General features: G+C 45.8%; 1 protein-coding gene across 4 annotated transcripts in view; it reads left to right on the top strand.

Moving 5' to 3' along the window:
• Positions 1-23,539, top strand: part of TESK2 (testis associated actin remodelling kinase 2) — a 119,181-nt gene that overhangs the window by 73,994 nt on the left and 21,648 nt on the right. For all 4 annotated transcript variants that reach the window (XM_090049031.1, XM_090049029.1, XM_090049030.1 and 1 more), the window contains one exon: positions 15,416-15,562. In XM_090049031.1, coding sequence (XP_089905157.1) covers positions 15,416-15,562 — 147 coding nt within the window. The remainder of the gene's footprint in view (positions 1-15,415; positions 15,563-23,539) is intronic.

Here is a 23,539-nt window from a genome sequence, read left to right as displayed (position 1 = left end):
GGTGGCCAGCGGCGATCAGGCACTGCCGACAGACTCTGCTAGTGGTGTTGGTGGCGAGCGGCGACTGCCTGCAGGCATTGCCAGCAGCATCAACGGTGCTTTTTGCAGGGGGTGCACCACCAAGCTCAGGGGGTGCACATGCACCCTCGTGCACCCTCTATGCATTGCCAATGCCCAAGTCAGTCCACATGCAGTGTTAATGTGCTTTAATGCCTACACATGTAGACGCTGACCTATTCCTGCCTACTGTGCAGTAAATTTTAAGCCAGCATAAATGCATGTGTAGACATGCCCAGTAAGTAGGAAGTAGCTTGCCTTTCAGTGAAGCTGGGTGAGCTCCTTTGCTTTGCTGCTGTTTGCTGATGGGCAGTGACTGTGGAGTATCTAACAGGCTACACGTTTGCTCCCTTGCCTACTGCATGGTAACTTGTTGTGTGGCCGTGCTGTAAGTACATGTAAAACTCTGGTGGTTAACTTTGGGATTGGCTCAATCCCCATGATCTTCAGTGTGATTTTTTTTTTTTGGCTTAACACTAAACCAGCTGTGGGCAACTTTTTAAGGCTGTGGGCTGGATTGACTTAGTTTAGGTCAGAGGTGCTAGGACTCAGCTGCTGGTGTTGCTTTTCTCCATGGCAGCAGGGGAAGAGCATCCATAGCCAGCACTTTTCCCTCCAACGGCAAGGGAAAGCAACTGCTGCCAGAGCCCCCTGCTGCCAAATACTACTGAAGCTCTGTGTTTGTGGGATGTCGACAGCATGGAGAGGGTCCAGAGGAGGCCACTCGTATGATCAGGGGACAATAGGGCAGGCCCTACGGGGAGAGGTGACGGGACCTGAACCTGTTCAGCCTCCAAAAGAGAAGGCTGAGGGGGGATCTTGTGGCCTGTTATAAACTAGTCAGGAGGATCAGCAGGCATTGGGGGGGTCCCTGTTCCCCCGAGCACCTCCAGGAGTGAGCAGGAATAACGGTCACAAGCTGGCAGAGGGCAGGTTTAGGTTAGATATCAGGAGGCGCGACTTCACGGTCAGGGCGGCTAGGGTCTGGAACCAACTTCCAAGAGAAGTGGTGCGGGCTCCTACCCTGGGGGTGTTTAAGAGGAGGTTAGGTGAACATCTTGCTGGGGTCATTTGACCCCAGTACTCTTTCCTGCCATGGCAGGGGGTTGGACTCGATGATCTGCTCAGGTCCCTTCCGACCCTAGAAACTATGCAAGTGCTTTTGCTGAAAGTACCTTCCATTAGAGGATTTTAAAGGAAGAAAAAGTGTAATTAATTACATAATTAAAAGAACAACTTTCTTACTGTCTTTTGTATGTAAGATAAAATTGGCATGGTTGTTAGAGCATCATCTCAGTCCTTTTTCTTCTGAGGTCCCTTCCTGCCCTAATGTCTATGAAGTCTATGAAGGACTGAGAAAGCTAGAGTCCAGCCCCCCGCCCAAAGGGCAGGAAGTCAGCTGGGGTCATAGGATCCCAGCAAGATAAGCATCCAATTTGCTCTTGAAGGTGTTCAGTGTAGGTGCTTGAACCACCTCCGGTGGCAGGCTGTTCCAGACCTTGGGGGCTCGCACAGTAAAGAAATTCTTCCTTATGTCCAGCCTGAAACAGTCTTGCAGGAGTTTATGACCATTAGACTTCGTCATCCCTTGGGGTGCTCTGGTGAACAAACATTCCCCCAGGTACTGGTGGTTGCCCCTAATAAACTTATAGGTGGCCACCAGATCACCCCTGAGCCTGTGCTTTTCCAGGCTAAAGAGCCCCGTGGCTCTCAGCCTGTCATTGTAAGGTCTGTTTTTTTGAGCTCTGATCATGCGCGTGGCTCTTCTCTGGACTCTCTCAAGCTTCTCCACATCCTTTTTGAATTGTGGAGCCCAAAACTGGACGCAGTACTCCAGCTGCGGCCTCACCAAGGCCGAGTACAAGGGGAGAATGATGTCTCGGGATTTGCTTGAGAAGCATCTGTGGAATCAAGCCAGCATTTTGGTCACTTTACTAGCCGCAGCATCGCACTGCAGGCTTGTGTTCATCTTGTGGTCAGTGATGACCCCAAGCCTCTTTCCGTAGTGCTAGCCAGCGTAGCACTGCTGAGCCCATAAGGATGCCGCAGGTTTTTCCTCCCGAGGTGGAGACCCTTGCATTTTTCGGTGTTAAATGCTATCAGGTTCTCGTCCGCCCATTTGCTGAGCTTGTCCAGGTCAGCCTGGATCACCCGCCTGTCTTCTGGTATGGATGCTTTGCCCTAAAGTTTGGTGTATAGTGAAGTAGCATAGTAAACAGACAAGAGCCAACAAGGTTTGGTGTCATCGGTGAACATATCCATTTCCTTTCCTTATTGCTTCTCAGCCTCTTCTTGGCTAATATCAAGGTAGACGTGAGAAATGAGGGGATGGACTGACCCCCACCCACCCACTATAGATTCGCAAAGGCCATTAATGCCTATGAATATTCCCCACCCCAGCACTTGTAGACCACGTACTAAAATCATTGTCAGAGAATGTCTTGCACCCTGACCACTCTGTACCAATGCTCTTACTATGCACAGGGCCTTGTCTCTCTTCTTTCTATAGTATTACGCTGCAACTTTTTACCCACTTTACCCCAGATTGGGATAGTCTTCATGTCCTAGATTGCACTGCTATACACCAACTACATGCCTATGTAGCTACTATACATGGGATCCTATATTACCTTCCATATAACTGATTTTTAATATTTTCTAATAAAGGTTTAAATCTGCAGCAGACTATATAACTTTACTGCATGGAGGGTTGGTAAAGCTGAAATGAACCTGCAAGTCACAGTACCTCTGCCACCCAGTGCTTGGTAAATCTGTCATCTGAATAGGGGCACAGTACTGCTGGATAAGAAGATAATGTAGAACATTTAAATATGTTGCTGTTTGTGCTGCTGTCCATTTGAGCCAGTTTTGGGGCACAGTGTAAAACCGAGTGCGTCACCTGCAGCATGGTTTCACCCTGGTTAGATTAACAGTTAAAAGAAGGCTCTGGGCAGCTTAGAATAAAAAACAAGACAGGTTATAAAAACCAGATAATACATTATAAAACAACTCCTCAGAACTTAGCCATGTGTGCTGAAAGCCTGTCCAAATAAAAAGGTCTTGCAATGTTATGGCTAATGAAGAATAAATAGTTTCTGCTAACTATTGCTTTGCCATGCAAGAACAATCTCCAGGTTGATGACTTGTTTGCATGGCCAGGATGGCACTCTGAAAAAATGAGGGGTGGTTGAACTCTGCTAAGGCCCTGTGGGCAAATGCTGGCCATGGTACCATCCAGGGCACAAAAGGAGGAAGAGGTATTGGATCCTCTAGAACAGTGGATCAAACTTTTTTGAACGTGCATCCCTATCAGTTAAAAAAAATTAAAAAAAAAATTGAGCATGCCCCCCCCCCAATATATGTATATTTATATAAATAAAAGTTCTGGTATTTTCTTCCCACACCCCAATGGATGGTCTTGCGCACCCCCTGGGGTGCACGCACCTCACTTTGGAGACCACTGCTCTAGAAAACCTTCAAAAACTTCTCTAGCTTCCTTCCTTCCGTATCCCACTCAGGCTGCCTTGTTTCAGTAGTGCTGGAGAAATCCAAGCTGAACAAAAGCATCCCCAAGTACAAAGCTGTCCAAAAGCCTCAGTGTGTTTGTAGTCTCAATGACCCTACAGGCAGTCAACCAGGATTTAACTGGCCATGTTGTTACTGAAAACTTCTAAGCTGTTTTTGAACCGGACACCTCAAACAGGGCACTGATGGGGCCTTTGCTATGCCAACAAATCCCTTTGTAGACAAGTTCAAACCTTATTGACTCTTGTCTGTTTACTATGCTACTTGGTGGCCTTCAAGCTCTTCATGCTGATGATATCGCCTTAAGATAGCTGAAACCATATGCCAAAACTGCATATATTAAATAAATAAATAAATGTGCTTGAGAGAGAATCCAATTCCTTGGCTCCCTTCAGCTGAAGGTAGGGAATTGTTGAGCCCTTCCCGTCAAATATGACTCTGACTTGATGTAGGGTGGTGCTCTTTTCCTCTCAAACGTCTCCTGGAAAAAAGGCTAAAGGAGTGATGAAAGCAAGAGATTTGGTGGCTATGACTCTGCAAGTGGCAACGGATGCTCCTGACACGTTAAGGCAGATTCATAGCTGGATTCCAGTAACATGGTATTAATCCTGGCAGGACCACGTCAGGGCCAGTCCAGAGAGCGTGGCTTTCCGCAACTGCCTACCTTGGTGTCAGACCAATGGGTATTTTGGATATTGTAGCTTAGGGCTACCCCATCGATCTACTTTCCCCTTCAGAGACCTTTGTCATGCGAGTCTGTTACTAGAAGAAGTGGCTTCATCCAGGTGCTGTAGAGCAGTTAGCACAAGGAGGAAGTTTCTGCTTCTGTTCTGACGTAGCCCAAAGAAAAAAGAGATCTTTTCCTTTTTATGGAGATTCAGCAGACAAGCAAGCAATCTGGGAGACCTCTTCAGCAGAGCTGTGATTGATGGATCATGGAGATGGCTAGTGACTTGCAGACCAGTTCCATCTGGTGAGAAGGCTGCAACCCGTTCTTTCTGACTCAGATCTGACCACAATCATCCATGCCTTTAACTTCGAAGCTAGGTTTTTGCAATGCGCTCTATGCAGGGCTGTCCTCGATGGCTGTCTGGAAGCTGCAGCAGTGGGTGGGTTGCCAGGAACGTGCAACTCCAGTGGTCCAGTGCCTGTATTAGCTCCCAGTAACTTTCCAGGTGCAATTCAAGGTGCTGGTTTTGATTTCTAAGGCCCCAAATAGCCTGGGCCCTACATGCCTAAGGGATCGTGTCTACTTGTGCTGCATCATTATTTCTGAGGTCAGGTGAGAACGGCATTCTGCAAGTACCATTAGTGCACCTAGTCTGCTTGATGGAAACACGTAGGAGGTCGTCCTCAATAGTTGCCCCTTAATCCTTTACCCTGTCCAGAGCCTGAGCCTGGGCATCTTTCAAAAGTGTTGCAAGACCCTTCCTGTTTGGGCAGGCATTTAGCAGACAAGGCTAAACTGGGATGTTGTTTTTGAGGGTTTTTGTTCTATAGGTTATCTTCATTCTCTCATCAATTTCTATACGTTTCTCCTGTTCTGCTCTTTGGTTTGCTTTTGATAAGTTATTTTGCTCTTTTCTGTAAGCCACCCTGAGTCTTTGTTGGGAAAGGCAGAATATAAAACTAATACATAAGATAAGGAGTTTTAGTAGTTCAAAGACTTTAGTAGTAAAATGTGGATTTTTTTCTTGAAAACAGTGTCACTTTTAGTCTTAATTTAATCATTTTGCAACACAGAAAAAGCAGCATGGTATGCGTAAGGTACTGAAAAGTTATTTCATAGTTGTTAAGACAAGTGCATATTCTCTGCTGTGTTTATATTATTTTCCTTGGGAACCAAATATTTTGTGAACCTCCTAAAAGAAGCAAAAAGAATTCAGTCTGCAAACACAGCTTGATGTGCTCCACATACCAGAAAAGTCCATTTCAGATCACACAACAGGGCCTGCTTTTAACTGAAAAAAGGGAGGGAACTCGAGAGTTCTGGCTGAACCTCCTGGTCATGCTCTCACACCCTGATATTACAGCATGTGTGTCGTTTTTGACTGCAGTTCTTGCTCAAGCCAAAGAAATAGATTTATTTGGAGTTTGCACCAAGTCCTTATGATTGTAATATTGCCAAGTTTAACTAGTTTAAATCTCCTCAGGGAGGCTTCCAGAAAAGCAATAGATTGATTTACAAACCTAACATTTTTTTGTCTTCTGTTTTTGAAACTTTAGAGGACTCCTTGCGTCGCATCTTAAGCTTTTTCTACGCAGTTGAGGGCTAGAGACTTAGCTTATGAAAAGTTAAACCTAAGTCTTGTCCTATTCCTTGTATCAAGAAATTCAGTAAAAAAGGCCAAATGTTGCAGATCTTGCAGTCAAAATTGTGAGAGTTGGTGTCACCGGATGGGCCCATGGTACATGGATTCTCTTGTGCTTGCAGTCCTCTCCGGTAGGAAGATTGGAGCTGCTATGCCTGGTCGCAACATAACCGGTTTAGGACAGAAGGGTTTGTCACAATTTGTTTTTCTTTTACTGCCTACATCCGGGGAGTTTCCTTTGGTGGGGCTATCCATTTGCTTAAAAGTAAATACATAGTTGAGTTTTTAGTGCCGTAGCATATGCCACACTCATATGCACTCAGCTTTTGAGGCTTCTGTAGTCCAAAGGACCAATTGTGAGTTTATTTTGAGGACAAAGTTGCCTCGCCCATCTGCTTCCTCTCCTGTAGGTTTTTCTTTTTGTCTCGTGACTTCAGTCCATCAGTAATTCATTGCTCTTCAGAGACAAGGAAGAGGTCGTGAAGTCAGGGCCTACAAGAGGAATGAGCCAGCCCTGACCCCTGAGTGCTGTGTTTGGTCCTGTCCTTGAGGTGCTTTGCAGGGACACGCAGGGAGACTCCCATCACTATCTGGTGTTCTCTGAGCCGATCGGGCAGAGGCTCCCAAACTCTCTCTCATTGCATACCCCCTCCCAGATTTACCTGCATATGCTGGCAGGGAGACGCTTTATATTTTAATCCCTTAAATGCCAGTTATGATGATAATGACAACTCCATCTGCCATTACACAACTTCTCCCATGTAGCCCCTGAGGAGATGTCTTGTGTACCACCCTTTGGGAACCCCTGCCATAGGGGGTGGGAGTTCTGTCTGTTCAGCATACTGTACTGGTGGAGATGACCCAGAGCTTGTCACCATGACTAGCTAAGGAAATGGCATAGAGCTGACTTGGACGAGCTGTGTCCTGTCTCCTTTTATCTAAAGGACATGAGCAGTGAGCTGACTCTTGAGTATCACCAGAGTGGAAGGAGGAAGGGACCTGGCAGTTGCATTTGCCAGAAAGAGCTGGGAGCAGGGCTCAGGAAGTAGATGGTAGGTTGTAATAAAGAAAAGGGCTTTACATCTAAAGCAGCACAGAAATAAAAAAAAAACACTAACTGGAAACGTTAACTTAGTACAGACTCTGTGACAGGAGTGGAGGAGTCTAATTTAAGCTCCCATATCCATTTATATGCATGTAAAGAAGTGCTCGGGTTTCTAGAAGTGATGAGAATCTACTTGCTTCAGTGGGAGCTGCCAGGCGTGCAGACTCTTGAAAGTCTAGCCATTTATTTTAGCCATGTAAATAAGGTATAAGAGTTGAAGGAAAGCTGTTCGGTTTTTTGGTTTTGTTTTTGTTTTTTTAAAAAAAAGGCAGGTGGGTGGAAGCTTGACCAGAGCATCGAATGTGTTGTATGGACTGAGCACCGGAGGCATGCTGCATTCAGCCTTTTGAAAGTTGACTCTGGTTGGGAGCCCAGATGAGCAGTCTTTCCCTTATCTCATGTAAAACAGAACACCCTTTCTCATGCACTTCTGTGGCATTTTTAGTATTAAAAAAAAAAATGGTTTTAGTCAGGCTAAAGAAAGACACGCTTCTTAACCATTGTGAGAGGGGATGTTGTGCTGTTTTCAGGGATGGATTTTCCTTTATTGCTTGGATATCTGATCACACATGGGCTTTACAGCCCTTGTATATATTGGACATTAATGTCAACCCTGGAATCTTTCAACATTTTCTGTTCCTTATGACATCCTCCAGTGGTTTTACAGACCCCTGCGCTCTCCTTCTCTTAAAACTAGATTCTTTACTTGACAAATGTTTGTAGTTATTTTTGCTTATTAACTGTCCAAACTAAAAGAGGAAGAGCTCTTTACTATTGGAGTGGAAGAGCTACTAATACTAATGGAAGCTCTTATACTCATGGAAGAACTGACTATTTATGTGCGCCTATGACCCTCTTCATCTGGAATTTTTGGCACTTCATAAACTTCTGTAAAACTTCACAGTTCCCTTCAAGGTAAGAAGATGCTAAGGCATATCCACATAACATCTGCCAGGGCTAGAAAAAGCTACTGGTGTTCTGCAGCATGGTTTGTGTGGCTTGATCCTGTCTATAGAGTCTGTTTGAATGTGCAAGGAGCACCATTTCTACTTTAAAGCTTGCACACAGTAGGCAGACCCTCATACCCACTTTGCAGATGGGTAAATGGAGACAGATCAGTTAAGTCACTTGGATGAAGTCATGCAGGAATTGAATCCATGGGTCTCAGTTTCTAGAGCTTCTGTGGAGCCTAGATGTAAAAACATATTTAGGCTGGCAGCAGTGTGGATGTGGGAAGGCAATATAGCCACAGATCACGGAGGTAGTTATTGGCTATAACTGCACTTCCTTTTTCAGTGCTAGCACAGTCAGAGCTCAAAAACAGCAGTTTACCAGGAGCTCAGTCTGGGTGCAGGTACGGTCCTCTCCTGCTCTGGAACCACCGTGTTTACATGGAGATGCTGTTTCTGTTGCCTTTGACAGCAGCAAGGTGCTTTCCCTCCTCTATGCAAATTCAGTGACTAGTCCACTGCTAGCTTGCTATAATCTAAAGCTTTTCTTTTCATTGTGCCTAAATCTGGGCCATGCCTCGCTGTTCATAGGTGGTGCATACAGATTACAAACTCTGCTTTTCTTGGCTGGGTCTCTCTTGCTTTCTGGGTCTGCATTACTATAATTGCAGGAAAATGGTTATCAAGGTCAGTTTGCACAAATATACTGGGAGGGTTTTCCGGTTCCAGCAAAATTAAACTTATTTCCTGGACTATTTCAAGCATGAATGTGAATCTGAAGTAACCTCCCCAAACCTTTCTTCAGAAACCCAGATTGCAGCAGTGCCTTGTGGTTGCTGTACCCCAGCAGCTGAAACTTGCTGTAGAGTATGTTCTCTCCAGCTGCACAGCCACTAGATGAACAAATACTTTTTAGTTGGAAGAATGGACGTGGAAAAAGTCTTATGCAGAGGAGCTGCTGGGCAGGCAGAATTTGGAGGGTGGGATAGACACTTGCCTTCTCTTATTCAAATAACCTGTTTTTGCTCCCAGTATCTTTAAACCTGAATGGTGACAAACGTTGTCATTACACAGCGCTTTCCAGAGCAGCACAGTACTTGACCCTTTGAAGTAGAAGCATCCCCTCACACCCTTCTTCTTTTCATAGGTTTGGTAGACATTAGGGCTGGAAGGGACCTTTTATAGAAGGGAAAGACAATTTGTGACGTGCCCAGGGCCACAGCTGAGTTGCAAGAGGCAATTTGAGCCATTGTCTATATAAAAAGCCATATCTTCTCAGAGTACAATGGGGTAGGTAGGTAATTAACTCTTAATCCTCTGAAAGGTTACTTGGGGACTGAGCTACTTTTCTTCTTCACTTGTATTTTTTAGAACATTGTAGATCAGTAAGTGTTTGTAATCAGATTGGTATTAAATTGCATGTTTCTCTTTCGTTTTTAGTTACCTAGAAACTGGAAACTTGCAGGAATGAAAGGCAACCCTTCTTGGCCTTATCTCTTCTAGGAAAAGTCCAGGCTCCTTCTCCAGCAGTGCTCTGCTCCATACTTCTGTTTGCAAATTGCTTGGGTCCTTCTGGTTTCTCATGCAGGGTCTTTTGAGCATCGTTCTTGTGAGAGGTACTTCTTTGCCCCAATCCCTTATCCTGTCTGGTTCCCTTGCAGGACTTCTCCCGGCTTCTGCATTGTGCCCTCAATACCCAGCCCAAATCCAAATCTCAAACTTGTGCTTTCCAGCAGAGGCTCGTTCTCAGGTGTCCACTGCCTGCAGAGTGTTGGGCAGTTCAGGCATGAAGGAGGCCAAGTCACTATCCCAAGATATTTAGGCCTGCTGGTTGACTAACGTATTTTGTTTTAAATTGTGTATCTCTTGATGAATAAGCAGAGCTTTGGGATCAGTTTGAAAACTGATAAATGTAATCTCGTAATCGAGCCACTGCATGCCAGCCTGTGGGATCTGATATCTGAGCTGATGCTAAAACAGTGTCTTGGTATAACAAGCCTGCGTGCACGAAGTTGATAAACGCAGTTATAAAAACTGGGAAATTTCCAGTCCTCCCACAGGAGCTAATTATGTCGGAGGTGGCAGAGGGGTACGTGGGCTGGCTGCAGTCATCTGGTTGTCCTGCAGCCAGCAGCCTAGTAAACTGCAGAGAATAACTGGCTTCTTACAGCAGGAGAAATAAACACTGAGCTCTGTTCTCCTTAATACAGGCTGCTTCTAAAGCCTTTTTTGTTGTTGTTGAGAATACTCAGCAAGTTGAGTGTATGGGAAGAGCTGATTTTTCCCTTCACTATTGAATGCAGGAATTATCTGTGTTCTTCCAGGCTTAGAAACAATGGTCTGCGAGCTTCTTGCCTCTGACACTGCCAAAACTCTGCTCCATGCTCTTGTAACATGGTGACGTTATTATAATTGCTTATCCAAGTCCACCCGTTAGCTCCACTGTTCCAAACCACAATCCCTGGCCATGTCTTGGCTTGCTGTCTCCTTGCGCTAGTCTTTGATGGATTGCGTTCTGTCGTAATCTAGTCCCTTTCCCCTCCTCGCTCCCTGCCCAGGCTCTTCATTCAGCTTCTTGCTGTAGTTCATTCATCCCTTGCTCTCTCCCCACCTCGCTGTTTCTTTTTTGGCTCTCCAGAGCTCTCCCACTTGCTGTTTCTCACTCTGCTCATCATGTTCCAGGTCCTCTCAACGCACGATTCCTCTAGCCACTTCGTACACATGCTTTGTGCGCTGATGTTTGTGTGACCAAACTTTGTGGTGGTGAGGGGAGCCTGTTCAAATTGTCCTGCTTAGCTTGTGACGTTTTTCTTATGCTGCACTTGCCCAGTACCTGAGTATTACAAATGAGATGTTATATGAGGTCATAGCACAGGTGGTTAGTAGCAGATTAGTGTCAGTGGTAGCCTTGCTAAAGGCAATTGAATTGAAATGCATGGCTCTGATCACAAAGGGTGCATCTACACATGCACTTTAATGCACATTTGCCTGTTTTAATGCTTATTAAAGCATCACTAAAAAAATTGTGCTATTTAGCTAATGCACGTTAAAATAGGCTAATGCACATTAAGTGTCACTTAAACTGTGCTCTTTAGTTAATGTGTATTAAGACAGGTTAATGTGTGTTTTCCTAGCTCCTCACAGTGGAGATACCAGATTTAATGTGCATTAACTAAAGCGGGTCAGTGCACATGTAGATGCACCCACTGAGCCCCTGAGCTTGGTCCTTGCATTAGAGTTGTGTGAAGGCGTTGGACAGAGCCACCAAGGACAGTGTTGCCACGAGCTGCGCTGTTCCCATTGTGGCAGACTTTAGGGATCTGTGCCTTTTGAGTGGGTTTCATTGGGGTGATTTGTGTTACTTTTGCTTTCTTTTGCACAACAGGCTTATTTATGTTGAGACTGAGACCGAGTGAGAAGCCACTGGTGTTCTGTAGCACTGTGTGGTCTTTTATCTCAAATTCAGTGATACTTGGAATGTCTTTTAAAAAAAAAAATCCCCCTGTTGCTGGAGTCATGTGGTTGAGATGCTTCACACTTACTTTTTTAAAAAAGGGTCTACCTCTTAAGCACAGAGGAAATCCTTGACAGCCTGAAGCTTAAGCTAAAAGCCGGATGGCAAAGGAAATGCAACACTTAAGCCCGTACTATGGGATTTTGAGGGCTAACTTGATCATTATTTTTGTTTTTGACAGTGTGGGGCTGACAGCGCTGCTGTAGCTGGCCTGCAGGCTAGCTCACTCCCAAGGTCACTTGAATATTCTCTCTGGTTGCAGCGCAGAAAAGGAGTCCCATGTCTGTCTGTCATTGTGGATGAAGCTATGATGGAGGCCTGGTTCAGGACCAAGCAAGAGAATGCCCTGACTTGTTTGACCTGTGAGGCAGTTTGATTTCTTTTTCAGGAAACTCACCCCTCCTCTAGGAAGAGGCACAATACAGATTTGTTCCTGTCGAACCAGCAAGCTGAACTTCTGCTTTGGCACCAGGAGCCTGGGTAGATTTCAGCATGGATAAAGGTGTAGGAAGGGAATACTTCTACCTTTGCTGCGGTGCCAACATCTGTGCTATGCCAAAGATAACGTTGTTCTGTTGAGTCATCGAGGCAAAAAGTAAATGAAACCCATAGCAATTGCTTTTAATATCTAGCAACCAGATTAAATTAATCACTCATCTGCTGTTCTTCTGAGCTTGTTTGTGATGCAGTCAGTCAGCCGCTGTGGCCCTGCCATGTGATGACACACGACTTATGAGTCCATTGTGACAAGGTGCCAATATCGCTCCATTTTTTCAAGTCTCCACGAAACTTTTCCAACAGCATCCTTCGTGTTCACGCTTGCAGCCTGATCTAATCTCTTCCCCCGCATGCAAGTACATGTGTGCAACACCTGTTTTAATGCCTGCAGCGTTGCTTTGAGACTAGGACCGTGCTGCAGCTGTACGCACTTTCTGTCTGAGATCTCTGGCACCACAATGTTTCGGGGGCATAATGAAGTCCAGTGTTCCTGGAGCAAGAACGACTTTCCCTCCTTCAGCATATTCTTATCGCGCAGAGCTCATTCGTGGTGGCAGCAGGGTAAACAGCAAGTATTGGGAACAAAGCTTTCTTTTTTTCCTCTTGCAGTAGCAAATAGGCCACCCTCCTTCTCATTCTCTGTGTTTAGGGCAGAGCAGCAAATAAACACAACTGAGCACAATGGCATTGTTGGAGGGTTCGGGGAAAGGAGGCTTCAGGCTGGCCTGACTGCTTATAGCAATGACATGCACTGCAGCTGCTTCAACCAGCATCATTTGCATGAGGAACCGCAAACCAGGCCTGCTGGGCCACAAGGCAAAGCTATGAAAATCCTCTGCCTGTGGGCTAAAGTGTAGGGCTAGAAAGCACGGTGTGTGACACAGCATGGTGTATAACACAGCATGGACAACTTGGTTGGGAAGGGTCCCGCTGTGCCTGGGAGTGCAGGAGAGATTGGACCCCAGAAACAGGACTTCCGTCTCCAGCAGCTCAGTGCATTTATTAAGATTTTTTTTGTAGCACTTGCCAAGTATGGCAGGTTCCTGCTAGGAGGCCTAGTGGCTTCTGTACACCATGCACTGCAGACTTGGGTTTGATTTCCCTGTTTTAAATCAGTGGCTGGGTTATGAATACAGTGCAGCTGCCCTGACTGTTTCCTGCTGGAGCAAGCTAGCTTTCCTCTGCTGCATTTTTGTTAGTGGGCTTACACCTGCTGGACTTTATCTTGAAGTGGGGCAGTTGGACCCTCTCTTAATAACCAGTAAGTGTCAGTTGGAAACCTGTTTGCTCTCTCTGCCAGGGTGCTACGTATTTGGTTATAATATCTTCTATCAAACTAGTGTATGCAAATGATCAATAGGTGAGTGAATTTTTAAAATAGATTTTAGTTGGGCTTTTCTCTTCTCGGCTCTTGATCATTCATTCCTTTTTGATAGTCCAATATTAAAGCCTTTTTTGCCTCTTTGCTTTGGAAGAGGCCAGTGTAAAGGAGAAGTGCGCATTGTAGAAAATGTAGGACCGGAAGAGATCTCAAGAGGACTTGTAAATTCAGGCTCCCTACCAAAGTAGGGCTAGGTATACCCAGTCTGGCCCCTTACAGGTTTGTTTGACCTGTTCTTAAAAACCTTCAGCAAAGGAGATTCCCCAGCATCCTTAGGGAGCTTCTTCCAGTATTTCGCCATCTTAACAGCTAGAAAATTTTCCCCGATAACCAATCTTTGCCACAAATGAAGCTGATTTTTCTTTCTTGGCTTTTCTTTATGGAAGTGGGCTTGGAAAACAAGTGATCACTGTTTTCCTTGTTAATAGCCTATTTATGTGTTATCAGGCACTCCTCTCTTTCAGTCTTTTTTAGACTAAACAAACCCAATTCCTTCAACCTTTCCTTATAGGTCATGTTTTCTCAACTTTTGTGTCGTTCTTTTTGAACTCCTTCAGACGCTCTCTAGTTTAGGACTGTCTTAATGTTTGGTACTTTGAGTTGGACAGCATTCCTACTGGCCTCACTGATACCAAGAAGAGCTCAATAACTATCTCCTGTGTCTTGCATGTGATAATCATAGCATCAGATTCGCCTTTTTATTTGAAACAGCATCACATTGTTGACTGACTTAATTTGAGGTCTACTATCATCCCCAGATCCTTTTGTGGTCTAAATTGCTGTTTAGACAGCTATTTCCCGTTCTTTATCTGTGCATTTGTTCTCCTTTCTGAGGTTTTTTACGTTTTGCCCTTTTTTGTTGTTGCTTTTATTGAATTTCATCTCACTATTTTCAGGACACATCTCGAGTTTGTCAGGATGCTATTTAATCCCAATCTCATAAGCACTTCCACCTTTATTTTAGGTGTACTTTCTGTTCATGTAATTTAATGAAACAAATTAAAGAACTTGCAAGCTGTTTCTAGCATGGATTCTGTGTTGGACTTGATAATACCAGATATAAATGGTGCCTTGCCCAGGTGAGAGAACCTAAAACTGGCACACATCAATATGTATATTAGACCAGAATCGCCAGCCCCCTTTCGTGATATTGCCTTTTCTAGCTTTGGGAAATGAAACGTACAACTTTTAAAATTCTTTCCAGATGTCTTATCTAGGTTGGAGCAGTGAGAAGAAACTTCCCTGTTCCCCCTTCCCCCTTGCAGTAAAATATAGATGCAAGGTCAGGCCACGATAGTATATTGACACTTTTAAATATGAACCTTTGGCCAGATCATGGTAGAAGGAGAAAGGTCGATGCTGGAGGCAGAGGGCGTTGTGTGCCAGGTACGCGGGGACTTCCTCAGCAAAGTGCAGGGGAGCCAAGTCGATACCTTTTATGGGGAGGACTGTGAATCCTGGTGCAGCTGTTTAAATTTCCCACCGCCATGTGCCCTGCTGAGCAAGCTTCACTCAGTCTCCTGGTCAGGGGGAAGTGCAAGGAGGTGGAAGGGAAGACATTATGGAGGAGTGGCGTTTCACATTGCTTTACAGAGCCCCTCTCTGGCAAAGGATCTATTCCAGGCACACTCAGTAGCTGTCAGGTGCAGCCTTAGCTATGTACATGGAGCATATTTAATCTGGTTGGCGCTGAATTTGTGGACGGAGCTAACAACCACCCGACGCTACTGTACCATGCATCACACAGTATTTAGGCATCTGTTGTGCTTTGACTTTGTGTTGTATTTAGGACACCAACTTCTGCAAAACACTTTGGGGCTCGTGGCTGCATAGCTGACGTTTCTGAAGAGCCCATCACCATAATATCCAACTGCTGTGAGAGGAGTACGGGGTGGCTGCCTATTAGAATTTTAGTATCAGTATATTTTAAAATAATTAACATGAGTCTTTTTCTAGGTCATACCAAACGCAAAGAATTTTTCTGAAAACAGCAACAGCAAAATCTTTCAATTGAACTGTTAACATCAAGCTTAATGTAAGTAATTAATGGCAAATTCTGTTTTGTCTTTTCAGTACATCAACTGTGGTAACCTGGAACAGCTCTTAGACAGTAACCAGCATCTGCCCTGGACAGTGAGGGTGAAATTGGCCTGGGACATTTCTCTGGGAGTCAGTTATCTTCACTATAAAGGCATTTTCCACCGGGACCTTACGTCAAAGGTACCAAGCATAGAACAAAGGGGACTTTAATGGATGTATTATTCTCTAAGAGCACTTCCTTGCTGGCAAATATAACTAGTAGCCCAGTCCAGTCCTTCACCTCCTCGCCCTGTTACATAAAACATTATTTAGAAGAATGTGAGAAAGTTGAAATGCAGTTCACAGGATTAAAACTTTTCCACAGAACAAATTATTTTGGGCAAGTTGACTGTAAGCCAAAGAAGTAACTGACCTGGAAGGTTGTTGCTTGTAAATGAATCTGGATTAGGGTTTCTGAGAAGGCGGCTGAAAAGTTCAGCTCATAATTGCATTTAATTTATTTAAGTCTCAGGCTACTTAAGGATAAAATTCTAATGATTGGAACTAGATAAAAATCCTGTGATGGTACCAGAAGAGTGGAGGGAAATTTTTCTAAACCCAGTTTAAAATCTTATTCTTATTTTAAACATCCCAAGCTGTGTGTCCAAAGGGAAGGGTGCGGGCTTGCCATAGATCCAACCTTCACTCTTATTTTCAGACCTCCTCTCCTCTCCACCAAAGTTGAATACATCAGTCCCTCCAAAAAATTCCATGTGAGAGAGGGTCCTATGGAGAAGGAGAAATCCAGTATGGGAAATAGGAGGCAGTCACTTGGAGAGGCATGTGGTTGCCAGGGAAGAGCTTTAAAGTTAAGGTTCAACTTGGCTTTTTTGTAATATGAGCATGTGAATGGCTAGAGCCACCAGTACAATACCAAGCCTCTCCTCCCCCTGAGCATAACTTGGGGATATCCACAACACCAGCTCAGGCAAGATAACTTTTCCATTAATAACTGCAAAGACCTGCCTCTGGAGCAGATCCATAGTGTTGTCTCTTTGGAAGTGTTGTCCACGGGGTATTCTAGGGGTATCTGTCTGTGCTGCAATGGGTATGGCTATAGCTTATGTAGATGACCCCAGGTAGCTTTATAATGGCTAGCAAAGATGGGCATAACAGTATGGTTGCAGTAGCATTGAGCTCTAAGCTAATTACCAGATCTTAACCCTGATTCTTAATGGCCTTTGCAGCCCAGGCTGAGGTCTGTACTGCTGTGGCTTGCCTGGTACTGTCCAGGTCCAAGCTGGTTTGGGTACATCTACACGAGTTGCATGCTGCAGGGTCCACCTGCCACAAACCAGTTCTTGAGAAAACCTTAGATTGTACTTCTCAGAAGGTTTTGGCTGAAGTGGCGCATTCTTTCAAAGTTAATAGCCTGTTTATTATTTTTTTTGCCTGGGAATAATTTGAATTTGGAACAGTGGTAAAACGAAGGAGTTTTGACAGCTGGGAAAAGTGTGCATGTTCATGTGCATGCATGTGCCCATGTGTGTGAACCCAGAGTATATGCCATTCTTAATTGCAGGTGACTGAGATTTCCTGAGTGAAGGTTAGTCCTAATCACTTGATTAGTTTCCTAGCCGGGGTAACTTTGTCCTGCTAAATTCCTCCCTGCAGTTTAAATTTAGCTAATAGTTTTCTCTGTGTCATATTTAAACTTTTTTCTGTAGCTGTAGGGTTAGCATTTGAACAAATGTCCTCACTTCAGAGGTGGCAGCACTTAATTGGTGAGTGAAATGATTCATTTAGGAGGTTAGCGGAATTGGGGACCTACCTCAGTCGTGGGGAGACAGTGGGTTTTTGGTGGCGCAGAGCCAATTTTGTGGTGGCCCGCCCCTCACTGCTGACTGGGGGGGAACCTTTGCTCAGTCTGTCCCTACTGCTTTTTTTGGGTTGGTTTCATGGGAAATCATGGCCATTGCACGCAACAATGTTTTTTGCTGTTCCCACAAAATCTGTGAAACTGCAGTTTAGGTAGGTCCCTAACTATAAACATAACTCGCCTGAACTCTTCAGGGATTTCTAGGATGAGTTGGATGTTTGACCCTGACTTATCAAAAAACTTCACTTCTGTTACTTCAAATTGTCTAGTCAAGTTAAGCACAATATTGATGAGCTAAAGATGTAGCTCAAGAGTATCCTTTGCTATTCTTCCGGCTTTTGAGGAGTTTTAGGGTGGTCTGTCACAAAGAACCAATGTCACATAGGGAAAACACTGTGCTTGCAGTGTTCAGAATCGGCAAACATGCCGGAGTAGCCAGTCATATGAAAATCCATTTTCCAAGTCCTCTGTGAAGGCTTTTGTTGCTCTGGAGCTTTGCATAATTGTGTGTAGTTCTTGGGAGCTGTCCTATCAGTCCCTCAATGCTGGCTATTGTTGTAGCATTGAAACAGCCATTTAGAAACTACACTGCTCCAAGGAGAGCTTGGTGCGAGCGCAACAGCAAACCCATCTGTGCTGCTGGGAACGGAAAGCGCGATGGCAAAACGTGGGCCTTGCCCCACAGAACTGGCAGCTCTGCTCTTTGTTCAAACACAGAAGATAACGTGCATTGACAGGTTGTGGTGGGGGCTGGAAGTGTGAGCCATCGGTTGTGCTGTGAGCTTCCCTTCCTGGCCCTCCTGTTCCACAAAAAACATTGAGCAATAATTAGTGCTCATCTTCAGTTTTTGCAAAGAAAATTGGACAAAATGCCTGCTCCAGATGTCTGTGAACTTCAGCGCAGCGTTATCGATCTGTTAGGGACATATGCTGTAAATGAAACCAGTTGTTCTGTAAATGCTTCCTCCTGAATGGTAAATGGGTGACTCTCCTTCACCTGAAAGGACGCAATTCATGATGGCAGGGTGGGGGAGAATCAATAAATCACTGTAGCAGAGACATGGGTCGCACAGATCAGGTGTCTTCTGGCTGTGGCTCATGAGGATGTGGCTAATTGTTCACTGTTAGGAGGAACAAGCTCCCACTCTTATTAGCACTGCAGTTAAAACGTTTAATGTCAGTTCAGGAAAGATCTGACGTGCTCGAGCCTCTGAGCAAGTGTTGTGGCAGGGTTTGCCGTGGGTTGGCAGGGGTTAAGCAGGAACACCATTGAAAGCTCTTTGTAACTGACCCACTTTTCTTTCCAAACGCAGCAGCATTTGAAGCAATGATCCTGGTAATCAAAAGAGGGCAAACACAAGGGATTTTGAGTGTTTGCAAACATTGGAAGGGCTGTGGCAGCCAGAGATTCGCTTGAATGGCTGGAGCCGGCTGTACCAGTCAAGGCGAGAGCAGCCACTCATCAGTTTTCTTTTTCCTTTTACTTGTTATGTCGAAATGGGTTGAGATCCTTCTGCAAAAATATACCTCCATAAGGACTTCTTCATAGAGGGGGCAGGCTCTTTTATCGAAGCAGCTTAAAAAAACTGGCAAGAATAGATTTCTCCTCTGTTTTACCTTTTTCCCCACTTTCTAGCAAACTTTGATTGCTTTTGCTTTTTCTTGTAGTAATTACCATTCCTGAACGTTGTGTACTCCATCAGCGACGGCAGCAAAAATAGGTCTGGTTGTAGCAATAGTTCTCTGTGGGCATGTGAGGATCAATGGTGCTATGCCTCACAAAAATAAAAGCCTTGTGCGGGGGGCAGGGAAAGGTCCTGGAGTGAGATACTATGCAGATTTTCTTTTTGTCACATAGTTTAAATGATAAAAGTTGACTTGTGGGTTTCCCCCAAGGTGAAGGGGAGGGGTGAGGCTCTTGACTCTGCATGCAGGAGGTATGACCAGAGGTTGATTTAGGGCAAGAGCTATTTTGAGCTCCGTTGGCACTTAGGATGGTTGAAGCAGCAGTACGTCCATATCTCTTTCCTCTCCATGGCTGTTTGCAGCCTGTGTGCACCTGTGTCCCTGGAAGGGAGGTGATCAGACGTAAGAGTCGATGCTGCCAGTCAGAGGATGAGGCCAGCGGAGAGGTAGTGGCAGGACGCAGACACTTAAACAGCCCTTGACTCACAGAGCTGGTCTCCATGGCTGTCACATGCTGCTCGCCGTTCCATATCTAAACTGCAGCACGGCCTGTCTCGGAGCCGGTGGGTCACATCTTCCATTTGCCGCATATTAAAAAAGCATGGAAAATTTTGGCCTCAATCGTCAGACCTTTTTCCAAGTTCTAACCACCCGAAAGTACATCAGGTTATGGCCTTAACTATGCGGATGTCTCTTAGAAGAAAAGATGGTAGAGAAACAAAAACGTATTACAGGAAATGCTTGAAAGACTGTGAAGGAACCAGTGGACAAATTCTCTAATGTGATTTTTTTTGGGCAGCATTTGTCTTCTCTGCTGATGACCAGATATAATAAGGCTAGTGAGGTGCATAACAGGGTGTGTGGAAAGGAGCAGGTCTCCCTGGACAAAGCTGGGTTCTTGTGTACCCCAGAAAAACTCATCCACCTGTAATGGCTAAGCAAGGAGTGTTTCTGTGCCTTGAACTCCTCAAACTCGGGTTTGAAAACAAGGTAATGAATTTTCTCGGGGGCTTTCTGTGACATTCATTGTGATTGTATGTACTTTCAGAAATATTGATGCATTTATTTTCCACAGTAACCCAGTGAGATGAAGGTCTCTGTTGCCATTTTGCAAGCACAGAGGTTAGGGTTAGGAGGGCCTAATATGGGGTACCTTGTTCGGGACACTCTGACTTTTTCAGAGTGCTTGGCATTTTGCAGCACTTTGTGTGCAAGGCATGGCTCTCGCTAGCTGTGTTGACCCCGGGGTCTCAAGGTGGGCCTGCAGATAAGGAGCACCACACAGCTGAAAGGTCCTGGTTTAAGCAACTTCCTAGCACAGTGCGAGAACACTGAGGCAGAAGGAAAATCCAGTTTGCAAGCACATCGTTCAGGTGTCTGTGCCATGTGGCCATCCCTGGTCTTTGGGCCACCCCAGGTCATGCTCGCATCTTCCAGCTTCTGCAACAAGTGAACCAGGGGTCCTGCTTTCAGCTCTACTGTCTCCTTCACATACTGCTCTGATTCATCCCAGAGCAGGTCCCTCCTGGGCTCTGGGCAAGGGTAGTTGTGTGGAAAAATGTGCTATATAATCAGATGATTAAAGTCCTTTAACTGTAATGAATGCACCCAAGAGAACTGAATTCAGGTTTGATGGGGAAACTTTTGCTTTCTTAACTTGAATGCTTGAATTCACAACCTTATTCCCCCCCCACACGCACACTTAATTACGGGTGGTTTTGTGCAACTTCCTAGCCTTTTAATAAACCAAACCAGAAAGCAAACTAGAAACATTGCCTGGCATCATCCTGGTGCTGTCTTCGAGCAGGCTGGGGATGCTGAGATCCTCTGCTGCTTGAGCTGGGGGAGTAACAGCAGTAGCAGGTTGTCATTTCCATGGGCTAGCATGACTGGAAGGTAAGAGCCAGATTTCACCAGTTGTTTGACAGCAGAGGAAGAATAGGTATGGGGATCTTGAGGCCTTCTGCCCACTTCCCAAGGTTGACCCCTTCTGTCCTGTCTCTTCCCCATCCCAGCCTTTATTCCAGCTCCTTCTCGTCTCTTCAGTCCTTGGGCCTCTCCTAGTCCCAAAGCTTTTCCTTGTCTAGCGATTCCTAGTTTCTAGGCACCAGCTCCATGTCCTCAGTCTCTTTGCCCAAATAGATCCCATATCTGCCTTCCTCAGGTCCTCGTCCTGTCTGTCTCTCCCTTTTGACCTCCGCTCACTCCCCTCCCAAGCTACCCCTCCAGTCTGTCAGCCCTGCCACCCTAGGCTCCTTTTCCCAGTCTTTGTCCAGCCAGTCCCAGTTCTTTGCCCGCATCTCAGCTCTGTCTTTTTACTCCCCCACCTTACTGGTTCCCAGTTTCTCCAACCACTGCCTGTCTTGGCTTCCAGCCTGCCCAGGGTTGTTTTCCAGACCCCCAAGGCACCCCATCTCGATATGCTTCCTCTCCACTGGCTGGTCCAGTCCTTGCCTCCTCTTCATTCAACTCAGCAGCTTGTCTTCTATACCGCCGGGGCCCCATCCGGGAGCAGTCGTCGTGAACACGGGGCAGAGACTCTCACCTGTCTAGCAATGCCTATTACAGGCCAGAGCCACCATTGCATGGAAAGTCCTGCCCAGCCCCAGGCTGGCACGTGCCTCTTGTCGACGCCGTCTCCAGGGAGCTCAGCTGCCAGTTCTTGCTAGTCTCTACAGAGACTGTGCAAACTATCGTTATTCCAGAGGTTTGTAACTTGGTCCAGTTGAGTGGATTTTCATGTGGATATCAGCCTTCATCCTTGCAGGGTAGGACACCTCCTGCCAAGCTTCAGGTCCCTCCAAAGCCAGAGGGCAGTTGTTTCTCAGAGAAAAAAATTGTCAGTACTCAACGGGGCAGAGTGTGCCGTGTCCTAGCTTGGTTCAGAGAGAGGGTTTCGCTCCTGGGGCCACTGTCAACCTGAATCGGTCTGGCGCTGAGAAAGCTGCAGTCCAAGCCGCCCAACCGAATTGTAAGCAACTGGAAACGGGGGCTTAGAATAGGAAGCGTTAGGCCAGCCTAATGATAATGATAGGTGGTGCTGCCAGCTTCCCCTACGCAAGCTGTGGGCTCGCTGCAGTCTTTTCATGCGATGTGCTGTTTGCTTACTTTAGAAACCCAGCAACTATTTCTAGTCGTAGCAGAGTCGGTTGAAAAGCATTGAAACGCAAACCGGGACTGTGTCGCTGAGGAAATGTGCTGTTGTGGCGATTGAGAGTTGTCTGGGACTGTAGCATTGCTGTTGGTCGCCTCCTTGTCTGCGCTGTTCCCGGCAGGAGGAAGCCAGCTGATGCCTTCCAGCTGACGCACAGGTTGTTGGACTGAGGAGCAGTTGCCAGAGGCCAGCGGGTGACACAGCAAGAACGTTAATGAAGATATTGATACGAACTGGAATAAAATCCCTCGCAAAGGAATTCATGCTCAGTGTCAGATTGAAGAACAAAATGCAGCAGGCTCTTCACTTGCCTGGCTTATTTTTAACTCCCAAATTCGTGAGTCTATTTCCATCTTTGTTTACGTCGAACAGAGAGGAGACCACAGCTCTCGCCCGAGCCAGGTCGGGCTGTGCAGAGCAGATGTGGAGCTCCCCGAATGCACAAAAGGGGCTTTATGCATGCTCACATCTGTCTCTGCATAAACAGCTTGGTTAACCCTTGCGAGCTCATACACAGAGCACCTCCCTTTCATCAGAGCAAATATCTGGTGTCTCCCCCATTTAAAAAGGAAAACAAGACATGGTGTTGCTGGGCTGTGTAAAACCTCCTGGAGAAACAAGGCATCTAGATCTTTGTGGGGATGTTCAGCGAGAAAGCTTTGAAATCCATCATGTTTCATTGCACTGCAGCTCCTACCAAGAGCTGGGGAGGAGGAGGGAAGGGGTTTTTTTTGATAGCCTGTTGTAGGACAGCTTGGCTCTTCATTTCCCTGGCTGGCCCTGCTGTCACCCTTTCCATTTCTGAACTCGGTTCAGCTAGAAAAAGTTCTTTGCACCAAAGCAGTTGCTTTTCCCCCCCTCCCCCCCCCCGCTTCCACCCTGTTTTAGAACCCAGTTTTGTAGTTATCCTACACTTACTTTGGGAGCAGGGTGTGTGGGCACAAACGGCCTTCATAGGGTGCATGCGAGTCCCATCACTCCTACTTATGGGAGGCCCTCACGGTAGCCCCTTCCAGTATGGCATGTTAAATCCAGGCATGCTTTATGCAGGCTCTGAATTGCCACGTGATTATATGGCGCTGGGAAGGTGAAGATGGATGTAGTGGTGCAGGGAATGTTTCTTCATGGGCTATTTGGGGTGTGGTTGCAAGCACGGAGGGAGGCACAGATCTGCTTTTTCAGGCACTGGCTCTTTGGCTCCAAACCATCTCAACAGGTTGCAGGTGGGGAATCTGGCTTCTGTGAAAGCAATGGAGAACTCCCAGTGACCCTGCCATGGTCCACGTGGTGGCTGAAGACTTGGAACTTGTCAGTAAACTTGCACCTGTTTTAACTCTACCATTTTCTTTAATATAAGTACACCTCTTTGTAACCAACGGAGGGCTTGTTTCACCTGTGGTTAATTGACCTCAAGCTAAGGCCACTTGTACTGGAATTAGTGCACCTGCAAAGGGGTTTG

The sequence above is a fragment of the Crocodylus siamensis genome, chromosome 5 (genome assembly GCF_052110815.1).
Source record: "Crocodylus siamensis isolate JL-2025a chromosome 5, ASM5211081v1, whole genome shotgun sequence".
Classification (NCBI taxonomy): domain Eukaryota; kingdom Metazoa; phylum Chordata; order Crocodylia; family Crocodylidae; genus Crocodylus; species Crocodylus siamensis.
Note: the sequence above shows the minus strand (reverse complement) of the source record. Positions and strands in the feature narration are given on the sequence as shown.